The sequence below is a fragment of the Apaloderma vittatum genome, unplaced genomic scaffold, assembly GCF_000703405.1.
Source record: "Apaloderma vittatum isolate BGI_N311 unplaced genomic scaffold, ASM70340v1 scaffold29021, whole genome shotgun sequence".
In the NCBI taxonomy this organism is placed as follows: Eukaryota; Metazoa; Chordata; class Aves; order Trogoniformes; family Trogonidae; genus Apaloderma; species Apaloderma vittatum.
The window spans coordinates 1,065-12,742 of record NW_009698973.1 but is presented as its reverse complement, the minus strand read 5'-3'; the positions used below and the strand labels follow the sequence as shown (position 1 = coordinate 12,742).

General features: G+C 35.6%; 1 protein-coding gene across 2 annotated transcripts in view; it reads left to right on the top strand.

The window, feature by feature from the left end:
• SLC35A3 (solute carrier family 35 (UDP-N-acetylglucosamine (UDP-GlcNAc) transporter), member A3) overlaps window positions 1–5,781 on the top strand; it is a 16,518-nt gene extending 10,737 nt beyond the window's left edge. The window contains exons 6-8 of one of the 2 annotated variants that reach the window (XM_009878209.1): window positions 2,203–2,321; window positions 2,821–2,954; window positions 5,088–5,781. In XM_009878209.1, coding sequence (XP_009876511.1) covers window positions 2,203–2,321; window positions 2,821–2,954; window positions 5,088–5,178 — 344 coding nt within the window. In that variant the 3' untranslated portion in view covers window positions 5,179–5,781. The remainder of the gene's footprint in view (window positions 1–2,202; window positions 2,322–2,820; window positions 2,955–5,087) is intronic. The other variant, XM_009878208.1, reaches the window with a different exon arrangement.
• The last annotated feature ends 5,897 nt before the right edge of the window (window positions 5,782–11,678 follow it).

Genomic DNA, 11,678 nt, shown 5'->3' with positions numbered 1-11,678 from the left:
GCAGGATTTTAGATTTCTGGCAGCTTAGAGTGGACTCTTGATCGAATCCACAGTACTGTAGAATTAAGTCATGAGGATAATTTAATAGATTAGGACTATGTACTGAGTCTGGTAGAAAGGTAACGAAGTACTATAAACAAAGGAGATGGTGTGGGTTTTTTTGTAATTAGGTAATTGATCAAAAACTGGTATGGTCAAAAATGTCTGAATACAAGCAGGTTTTTCTTTACTTTCTTCTCCTGTTGCTGTGTTATAAGTGGTTTCAGTTAAAAAATGCAGAACTGAATTTTGACTATTTTTTAATATTTTACATGTCTATAATGTTTTTAAATTTGAGGATAGAGAAAGGGAACGAAACCTCTACTTATTATGGGCTAGTATTTATTGAAATTTTATATATTAAAACTAAGTTTCCCTGATGTAGGGGACACATCAGGAAAGGTTGTGTTAGGGAATTTTCTAGGCAGAGGAGAGTGGATAGCTGGTGCTCGGTCCAGGATTTACGGTAAGATTTGGTGCTCTGGGTGGAGCTAAAATGTAAAATCAATTGCCAAGGAAAGCTGATTATTACTCTGAAATTCCATGCTAAAAATCCTCTGGTGGGTACAACAATGCAGATATCAGAAACAGTTTCCAGTTAAACTTTCATAATGGTTGAAAAATCAATGATCTATTCTAAAACATTCTTCAGATTTTTCTACGAAAGTATATAAGAAAACAAGGGACTTTGTTAGTTGGCCTGCTTTTATATTGAATGTTCCAGTAATTGCTTTGTGAAAACAATGTGATCAGAACAGACTGTGTGTAAATGCAAATTGTTAAAGGTAAAAAAACAAAACTAGGACTGAGATGTATGAAGACAGGAGTAGTGAGAATCTAATCTGTGAAAATAGTGAGAATTTAATCACCTGGTTTTTAGATTTATTTTTTATTAGTGAATTTAATCTGCCCCAATAAAACATTCAACAGAATATGTTTCCTTAAGGTTATTTTCAGCTCAAAAATGAAACTAATTTTTGTCGTATTTCATTTAAAAACATGAAATTAAAATTTTAAGAATGTGTTGTTTTTATCCTTTCTTCAAGTGCAAGATAGTTGCCCCGTTAAGACGTTGTGTCATTCAGGAGCAAGTAATTCATCAGCAAGAGCTTTGAAATAAAATTTTTCTTAGAACACAGCAAAACCCTTATGTCCAACTTGGTTTTTATTTTCGTATCTGTACACAATTACTAGAACTGTAAAAAAAATTGGAAAATATATTTGAATAATTGTTGAAACATTAATTTTTTAATGCATACTAGTATCATGTTAGGAATGCATGAATAGCTTGGTTTATTTACATATTTTAGCAACTGGAAAATAGAAGTAACTGGTTTAATTTGGATGAAACCTAAATTTTTAATTATGTCTACAAGCAGAATTATTTCTTGTCAAATGGAAGGTTTTAATTTGTTCAAAACAATACCACCCTTTTCAGACACAAAGCAATGTGGTGAAAATAGGGAGCAGCTTTTTGCAGAAAAGGAATGGAAAAAATATTCCCCCTTTCCTGCTCAGGACTAGAGGCTGCATCAGTCACAGAGGAGGTGCTTGCATTACTTTCATGCCTGAGGGGATTATAAAAGTTTCGCATTCAGTAGAAGAATACTATGCTCACCAAATTATAAACATTTTAATCTCATTTCAGTTTCTTCTTCTGACATTAAGTCTCAACAAGTAAATGTTCATTGTGTTTGAAACTGCTTCAGAAGAACCCCACTTCCAGAATCCTTGTCTGAATTGGCAAACTGATAAGTCCTGCTCTTGTTATGTCAGAGACCATCTCCTCTACAGAAATTTTCCTTTGGTTTGCTCTCCAGGTTGTGGTGTGACTTCAGCCTTCAGGCATGGCTAGTTTCAGGAAAACTGACATTGTATTGAAGTCACCTTCACTATGTGCCATAAACAAAAATCACCTCATTCCAGTAGAAAGCAATGGAAGACAAGTATATAACAGTATCCTAATGGAAACAGTCAAAACTTGTTCTAAGTGTGGAAAACAGCTTTTAAAAGAGGGTACCTGTCTGAATACTGCATTTGAATGTGGTGATATTGCAAGTGGAAGTCCTGTTTTAAAATCAGAAATACGTGAGCAATCCTTGTGGACAAGGAACGTATTTGCATATTTTAACTGAAGTTTTTAAATCAATCTTGTACTTACAGGATTTTTTGGTAGCATATTTGGACTGATGGGTGTATACATTTATGATGGAGAACAACTGTCAAAGAATGGATTTTTTCAAGGATACAATAAACTTACTTGGGTAGTTGTTGTTCTGCAGGTAAGATACCTTGTATCACATCTTTCTGTGAAGGCGCTTGCGATTCGTTCTTCTACAGATAACAGGGAAAACTAATGGGTGTCGTAGAAGCTGCTGTCATTGAAGCTGTACTCAAAAGTCTCATCTATTAGAATAAACCTCTAAATAAAAACCTGGAAAATATAAGTGTACGACTAAGTATTGTGCAACGTAAAGTATGTAAGCATTATTTCTTCTGAAATGTTTAAAAAACATATGCCCTTCCTACTGTGGCCAAAAATGTGTAGTACAAGCATTTCCACTAATTTAATTATGGTAATATGATAAACTGTTTTCTTTAGTGGGGAAAGGAAACCTCCTCCACTATTTATCTTTAACAGTGCAGATATCGATAATGTAAAATAAATGTAATGCTTCTAAACATAGACAAAAGTTGTCCTAAAGTAAGCAGATGTTGTTAAAATAGGTGCTCTCAGTGGAATTATCAGGTTGCAAATTCAAACCTCAATATTTTTTTCAGGCACTTGGAGGGTTGGTGATTGCTGCTGTTATAAAATATGCAGACAACATTTTAAAGGGATTTGCAACCTCTCTCTCTATTATACTGTCAACATTGATCTCATATTTCTGGCTGCAAGATTTTGTCCCTACAAGGTAAGAACTGTTTTCCATGTATGCTGAAAAAAACCAAACTGTTGAAAACTTAATGCTTACCAGGTATAATAGCAAAGGTAAATTAAAAAAAAAACCACGGTCCATGCCTCACTTTTAGAATCTTTAGATACAACTTGCACATAAAAGTTTAGTTTCATATCATACCATAACTAATGCTTACTTTTTACAGTATAGTTGGCAAAGCTTTCTGTAGGGTACAGCCCCCAGCAGGTCAGGCGGAACTGGATCTCAGGTCTTGGCTTTTGACAGACGGCTCCCCCCAGCCCTGGGGGTTACAGTTCCCAGTCCCTCCCCTTCCTTTCTGCCCTTCCCGGTCTCCCCGGGTTTGCTCAGTTCCCCCCGGTTCGCGCTGCAGCCGCGGGTCTCCCACAAGCCCTGTCACGGCAAGAGGAGCTGTGGCTGAGCCATGATAGCGGCCATAACCCGGCTGTGCTGCTTTTCCTCCAGTCTCCAAAGGAGGCAGTTGCAGTCACGCAAGCGCGGAAGTTACACTGCCGCAGTTAGTTGCCCGAGGTCATCCAGAAGCCCAAAAGCAGATATTACTTTTTTTTTTTCCCTAAAGACGATACTGTATTTATCAGTGAAAAGACTCAAGCAAGAAACAGAGAAAAATGCTTGTTATATGCTTCCAGGCCCAATACACTGTATCCTGATGTTTTGTGAGGTGGCTCTGTGCACTGCAGGCTTTATGTGTGGGTAGGTTCTGGAATAGTGCTTGTCTTGGCAGTGCATGTTAATACATGGAGCACAGAAGTAATATTCCAACTTTCAGATACATTAATAGCATTTTGTGTACAACTGAGCTACACTCATACATATTATACATACTCATAGTGTAAAAATATTTTTATTATTTGTTTACAGCTTTGTATCTGATACAAAAAGCATCTTTTTATCAAAATGTAGTATTTGCAATATTGTCAGGAGTCTATTTAAACATTCAAAAAAGGAAGTAGAGTGACTATTAAGGCTTAAAAAGTAGAAGACATTGAACTCAAATTATAAGTAGCCTATACTTGTCCTTTTAAAACAAATGTAGAAAGTGGTTTAGGGATTTCTGTGGGCCCCAATGGAAAATTAATAAGTAACTTACCAGCTTCTGAAAACATGGTGAAAATGGAAACAGTGGTAAATAATTAAATGAGGTGAAGCTAGCTAGAACTTGAGGCCATCTCACAAGTAATAATCTCAAGTAATAAAACTTGATTAACTTCAGTTAATGAAACTTAATCTTTAGTACCTTACTTATGCCAACTGAATTCGTTTGTCCTGAAACCACGTAATTGTTTCTGTCACTTCAACAAATGTTTTTGAGTGGGACAATAGATGTAAAGTGCTTAAGTGCTTGAATGTATTGCAATGGATCGTGTCCAGAAATAGGCTAACTGTATTCTCTGACGGATTATCGTGTCATGCGCCACAGTTTTTTTAGCATTTAGTTCAGAAGATCAAATTGTCAACATTGTCATGTCTTTATAAGAAGGTCCTTTTCTGAAATGTGTACCGATTGTCTGTTGGCTTTGGATATTTTGTTTCAGACTTGTAACTGTCAAAACAACTTGAAAGGCCCATATGTCACAATACAAAGGATGCCTTTATTATCTTTTCCTTACGTAAATCTTCATGTATCTGCCAAAAATTAGATTATACTGACTTGCAGACTGGCTCCTGGGCAGAAGTAATTTGCTTTGACACAAGCCTTGGACTTCAAAGCAAACACAATTCAAACAACATGGTGTCTGTAAGATTTTAAAAGTGGCTGGGTGACCACAGTAGTTTCACTTCTTTAGCTTCTGCTTGCATTTTGCTCAGAGCTTCAGGCAAAAGAAAAAAAGAAGGATTAATCTGATTACTTTTGACAATTGTTCCATGAAACTAAAGTTCTAATTTTAAGAATGTCAGTATAATCGTACATCACACTGCGGATGTAAGTTTCTTATTTCAACTTTTTCCTGCATCCGTCTGTAATATATCTGTGCAAATTATTTAGTATTCTCTTTCTGTGTTCCCACAGGGAAAATATAATTTCTTTTGATTGTATTACATAAATAAGATTGCATCTAGCTAAAACAAGCTAACTTCTTTTTCTTTCCCCATCTCTGTTCTGTTCAGTGTCTTTTTCTTCGGAGCCGTCCTTGTAATAGCAGCTACTTTCCTATACGGTTATGATCCCAAACCTGCAGGAAATCCCATTAAGGCATAGCAGACATCCTCACCAACCTGCTTCTCAAGACCGTGCAGTGGAGGCCCTGCTACCAGGGGCCCGTGGGAGGTGTCCTTGTGCACTGCAAGGGAAGGATTACTGCCCTCAGCCTATTGAAGAAATGCTTACGAGTAGTTTTGAACAGCCAGAGGGGTTAAAGGTAGATGATGATACTGTCTGTAACTGATGGGGGAAAAAACGGCAGGGGAATGCCCAGTGCAACTTGCTAATAAAAACTTGAAAGAAACAAAAAGTTTCCAAGAAACTGCAATTAAGAATGTTTACAGCTTTGACTGGGATTGCATCAAAAAAAATTTACTGTATTGACTGCTGCAGAAATATGTCCTATGCACTCTTCGAAAGAGCACATGACAACTTTGTCAGATTGTATGATTTTGCAATTTGACTATATTTAATCTTAGTAAATATGTTTTTAACTGTTGGTCTATTGACATGAAATCAGCTGAATACACATCATAGATCTAAAGTGATGGTTCTAATTAGGTATTCCTTATTAAAACTGTGAAGACTGAAGGATGACTGAAAGACACTTTCACAATATCAAATATTTTTATATTTTAGAAGGCTGGTTTAATAGCGGAGACCTGTAATTAAGTTATAATATTATTCTGTTGCTTATATAAAACTAGTGTAAGAATGTTAACATTCTCACCTAAGTATACAAAGAGAGAAATTCGGAGTGAAAGCTGGAAATCTGTGATGAAATTCCAGCCTTCAGTAGGATGATAGCCTGTAGATGCAATAACTCTGTGAGCACAGGCCAGAGGTTACTGCACTAACCTGGCACTGAGAGTAGGGCTGTGATGGAGTGCTTGCTCAGATGTAATGTTCATTCTTTTTATTTGTATTGATTCTAAATCAACTTTTTGGTTGAACCTTTAAAGTAGTTTTTATGCTTTAAAAATCCTCTGGGGATTTTTTTAACCACAATTTAAAAAAAAGGAAAAAAAACCTGTAGTAAACATTTTAAATGTGTTGTTGTTGTCTGTAACAGCTCCATCTGGAGCTATTATAGTATATCATCTGTATAATGTACTGTAGTTTATTACACAGGTGTTTTTTAAACAAGTGGTGTTTACTCCTGAACTCTCCAAGACTTTTTCAGTATGTGCTTAATTAGAGATTTTTTTTTTTATTATGTTGTTGTTCTGGGAGTCCTTGAGCCAACAGACCAAAATAGGTTCTCTGGAGGTATTCAGTCTAGTGGTTGAATTACTTTAATAGGAAACATAATGAAAAAGTAATTAACTGTGCAATAGGTAAATATAAAAAGCATGCTGTTCTGTTTTAAACCCAAAAAAACTTCACAAAGCAGCCTAGATGCAATTAAAACTTAGATCAATTAGACTGTTATGAACACTTCACTTGTTGAAGTATTTGCATATAGCCAGAAACACCAAAAAATTATGCTAGAACTAATAAACAAAAAAAGCTGTCTTAAAAATCACTTGTTTTCAGGAGATCTATTCACAAAGGATATTAAGGTGGAGTGACTTCTTATCCCCATTACACTTGGAAAGGTATACAGGTATACAAAAACATGTCAGTAGTCCTTTAAGTGTAGAATGGCAGGTGGTAACAATGTGTGATTTCCTTGTTTGCACCCTCCTCATGCTCTTTCTCCTTTCTGTCTTGTGCTGATGAACACCTTGTGGAGAGAGGTGTTTTAAAATGACCAAAGTACCTCATCCTCTTTTCCACATTTTAGTGGTGGATTGACGAGGAGATTCTATAAGAGTGTTCTGAGACTTTTTTTAATTGAAAGGTTGTAAGTGGGAAAGGAAAAATTCCACTGATATTGGCCAAGTAAAAATTGTGTTTTCCTTCTGTTGGCAATGATATGGATTATCAGATTTTGTTTGTTTATCATATCAGAGCAAGGCATAAAAGAAATTTCAGAGTAATGCCAAGAGCTTGCTAAGCTTTGTGAACTATGAATCTATCCCAGCATGCTGTAATTGCAGGAGCTCTGCTACTTGCTGTTCAAAACTATCTCGTATTACCCTAATTTGGCATCATATGTCAATGTTAAACCTTTTACCTTTAACACTCGATGTAGCAAAAATCTCTGAAAAATTACAGTCATTTTGCCAGCAAAATGCGACACGAGGTAAGACGCGTGCGTCGGGCAGTGGCTCACAGTGCTGCTCAGTGCCGAAGGGGAAGCGCGTGACTGAAATGATCTGAGAAGTGCTGGCAGTAATGTCTGAGTTAGAGTTTGGCCTGCGCAGTAGTACTTTTAATTTCATAAATCTCAGTAGTGGAAATGGTCAGGTGATATAATCAGTTAATTCTGTGAAGAATTTCTCCAGAAGAACCTAAGAAGCGGGGCAAGAACACTTAAAAGGCAGTTGCACAGAGAGGGACCAAGCAGGCCAAATAATCACCCCCCTGCGGGAGCTCTGGCACATAGAACCTGGTTGAACACTTGAGGTGCTCATGTCTGTGTTTGTGAATAAGGATCAGTGTAAAGGAAAGAACAGGTCTTTGTGCTCTTTGCTTTTGAATAGGATGTCATACAGCTTTGGAAAACAGTATCTGCTGTAAAGGAACAGAAACTCTTGTCTGTAGATCAGTGACTCTTGTCTGTTAAATTTTCCAGTAGAGGGATAGATCTCTTCATATACGTGTTGCTGTAAAGGAAACATGAATTTGCATGTTTAGGTGTCTTCCCTTAGCCCTTTACAGGCTTTACGTAGCCTTTACAGTGTATATTTCTTGAGAATAGAAAGGATTTGAGGAGGATTTACTGATTTCTGTAATCTTTGCAATCTGACAGCATATGCACATTTTCTCACTGGGATACTTTCATATCTGGATTGTAAAATAAAATTTTAAAAAGGCAGTTTTAAGACTATAACTCATTAACTAACCAAAGAAGCATAGCTAGCACAGCATGTTGGGAAGTAGGGGACAGTGTGTGCTTGGAGTTTGCCCTAAGAGAAATCTGTAGGAGCCTAACTTTGCAAAAATAAACCTGTTTTTCTGAACTATTTTCTACTTTTAGGCAACAGATTTGTTAGTTTAGTTGTATAGTTAGGAGGCTAACCTAACTTGGTAGAAGTTAATTTAAATATTTATCAAGTTATAGCTAGATATTTATTTGCAATAACTTGAATTATATGATTTTTTTTGTAAGACTTGCATGATGGGAGTACTAGTATTTATTGAGTACTTGGATATTTGGTAGTTTTATTTGAGAATCTCTGGGATACATGGTAAATGGTCAAATAAGGATAAATTTAGAGCCATCTTAGAGCAAAATATAATCAGCAGTTCAGTGGTGAAAAATCTTGAGTCTAATAAAGCAAGATAAACTTTTCTTTAAACATTGTATTACTGTGCTATCCACAAGTGCCCAATAATCTTTTTTTCTCAAAGAATTCAGATAATTTTGTAGTTCTAGTCAACTTCTTTGGCTTAGACTATAACAAAACTTGGGTTTTTTGTTTGCTTTAATAATGAGTAGATTAATGTTCTAGGTCTGGCTTATACAAGATAACACCTTGGGTTTTTTACTGTAACTTTTAAGAAACTATTGTTTTATTTTTCCACCAAAAAAAAATCATATTTTAGTAGCGTATGCTTGTGTTTCAGTTGCTCATACAGTCCTCTCACAGTTTTTTAGAAGTATGTAATTGTTTCGTGTGCCTAATTTATTTTTATGGCTGTAATTAACAAAACTGTAAGGGATTTTGTTGAACTGTTTGAAAATTGATAAATGAAATGTTGCATTTTTTCCTGGCTTTTGTTGTCGGTAACTTTCATATTTTAATATATTTCCTTACTGGCTGTGCATGTTCTGTTGTATTTAAGCAATTATCATTTTCCAAATTTGAAGTTGGTGCTCATTTTCCTCCGAGTGATAGAGTTTCTTGGTTGGAGATTGTGACTGAGGCTAATTATTTGTTATTTTCTTCTCTGAAATTTGTATTTTGTAAGAATAAGATACAACAAAAAAAAAGGGGGAGGGTTGTATATTGGAAAGGTAATGTTTATCTATAACATGGTATTATACCATATATGTGGTAGTGTATCATCTGGTTGTTGTAAGAAGGTGCAAGAAGTGTTTCCTTGCCTTTATTTCCATTGTCGTTTTTGTTTTTAATGCTGATTATTTTCCACAGGAAGTTACTAAAGAGTTCTGTTCTTTCCAGGTAAGCTCATTATATGTTTTTAGATATCTGAAATTAAGATATTTTTACTAGAAAAAATGCAGGGGAAAATGCAACAAAATAAGGGGGACTAGTTAGATGACATCTTCTGCTCCAGTTACTATGAATCCAAATTTCTGTTCAGTTGAATTTATAACTCTTTCTGATTATTTCCTGGCTAGCTGAATTTATAACTCTTTCTAGAAGCAAAAAAAAAAAAAATCTGTCCTGAGGTGCTGTTCAGGGTTCATTCCTAAATGTCTGCTGCACATGTGGGTCCAAAACTAGAGATGGCATTTTTAACTCTTGCCTTCAACTTTCCCTCATTTTTCTGGCTGTAATTAGCTATATTAATTTCATCAGCATTTTATAGCTCAGTGAGAATTGCTTATATGCTAAGCATATGTTTAAATTTGCTGCCATGAGTAACACTTTTTTTATGATTTTAAAAGTTTGTCTTGAGTGTCAATACATTTTAAGTTTAATTTTAAAAATACGAGCCTAAATATAAATCATATATTCAAACATTGTAGTAAAATTGTTAAGGTCTTATGAATTTTTTTTTATATGTTGAAATTTGTGTGTGATTACACTGAATTCAGTTCTAATATATGGTGTTTCCGAGCAGTTTGGAAACAGGTTATTTTTTTGGTATAACACTGCTGGACCATGGAATACATCTTACATGACCTAATAATATGGGGGAGGGGGAGCTGTTAATTCATATTGAGTTAAAATATTTTATTTTTTTCTCTGTATGTGTAAATAATGTCACTATGGTAATAAACTATTTAAAATTAAGCACTGGCTATCCTAAGAATATGATATAAAACTGTTTGAGAGCTTTGTAAGTGGAGAGGCTTGCCTTATAGGTATTTTAGCAGAAATAAAACAATGTTTTAATTAATGTTTATTATTTCAGAATATAATTTTTTGGTATAATTTTCTGTAAATTCCAGAAGGCTATTGTAAGATGTTTGTTAATGGTATTTTTTCACGTGCTGAATTTTGCCAGAAACATCATTTTAGTTGCAGCATACTTCTTTCTGACTGCTGCATCATGACTTGTTGTGAATCGCGTTCGAGCAGTGTTCTTGCGGGTGCCTGTCTCTGCACCCTTCTGGTCTGAAAAGCCAGATCTCCTTGTTCAGGGCTGCAGCTCCTGAACTGGAGGTGGTAGGGAGCATCTGGGCAGCAAGTGCCAAGTCGCAGCGTGGTGTGCAATTCTAAAACGCTGTAATCACTTGTAGAAGAGTTTTGCCACAAGTTACAGGGAGGCAGCTGGTGATTCAGTAGCTTTTTTTTTTCCCCTTTTTTCCACTTGTTTTAAATATTTTTTTTATAGCAGTGGAAAATACTATACAATATACCCTCTAGAATACGAGACAAGCTGTTGATTCATGTTACAATTTAGAAGCTGAACATTGCTATAGATGTTGGATAACATGTTTCCTTGTCATTTCCAGATCTTTATGTGTAATAAAATCAAGTCACTTCACCAGCTATGCGCCAATAATTTTCAGGATGCTTCTGTCAGTTACTTTTGTCAATTCTGCTCTGATCTTAGTGATCACGTGCAGTGTGATTTAAACTGAAATTTTTAGGCCATGAGGTGACAGAAGCTAATTAGTCATCAACTAACCCAAGGGGCACAGCTGGTGCGGAGCACTGGGCTGCAGGGGACAGCGTTCCTCGAGTTTGCCGTAAAAGCAATCTGTAGGAGTCTTAACGGAAGTCTGTGCTTCAGAATCAAGCGTTTCCCTTGAGGAGGTGATAAGTAGTCTGTGCGTTTTCATTCTGCTTCCAAAAAGATGTTAGTATCTTCTACAACTAGTGGGTAGTATTATGCGTTTGCTTTGTATAGTAGGTTGAACACAACGGGCATTTAGATTTAACAATTTTTGTTTCCTCTTCTTCAGGATATTAAATGTTTGTCAGGAATTTGTCTCTCAGTTAAATAATAATAGAGTGGATTATGTCAGGATTTACATAGGTAAGTGAATTTTGATGTAGCTGGCTGAAATTCATGACAGCAAAAGCAAGTCATATTTATGTAGATTTTTATTCTAATCTCAATTTTTAGAATTTATTCTAAATTTAGGAATTCTTATTTGAATTCTCTGGTTAACCTGTATGAGCAAATTTGATATTTAAGATGCATTTATTCTGTGATAATGATGACAGTAACAGGAGGTGGTCTAGTATAAAGGTGTGATAGAAGAGCAGCTGTTTAATCAGCTTAGTTACAAAATGTCTTTTCTGAGATGTAGTTAACCTTTTTATGTGAGTTCCTTACATGTACATGTCTGTATGTGACTTTCTCAA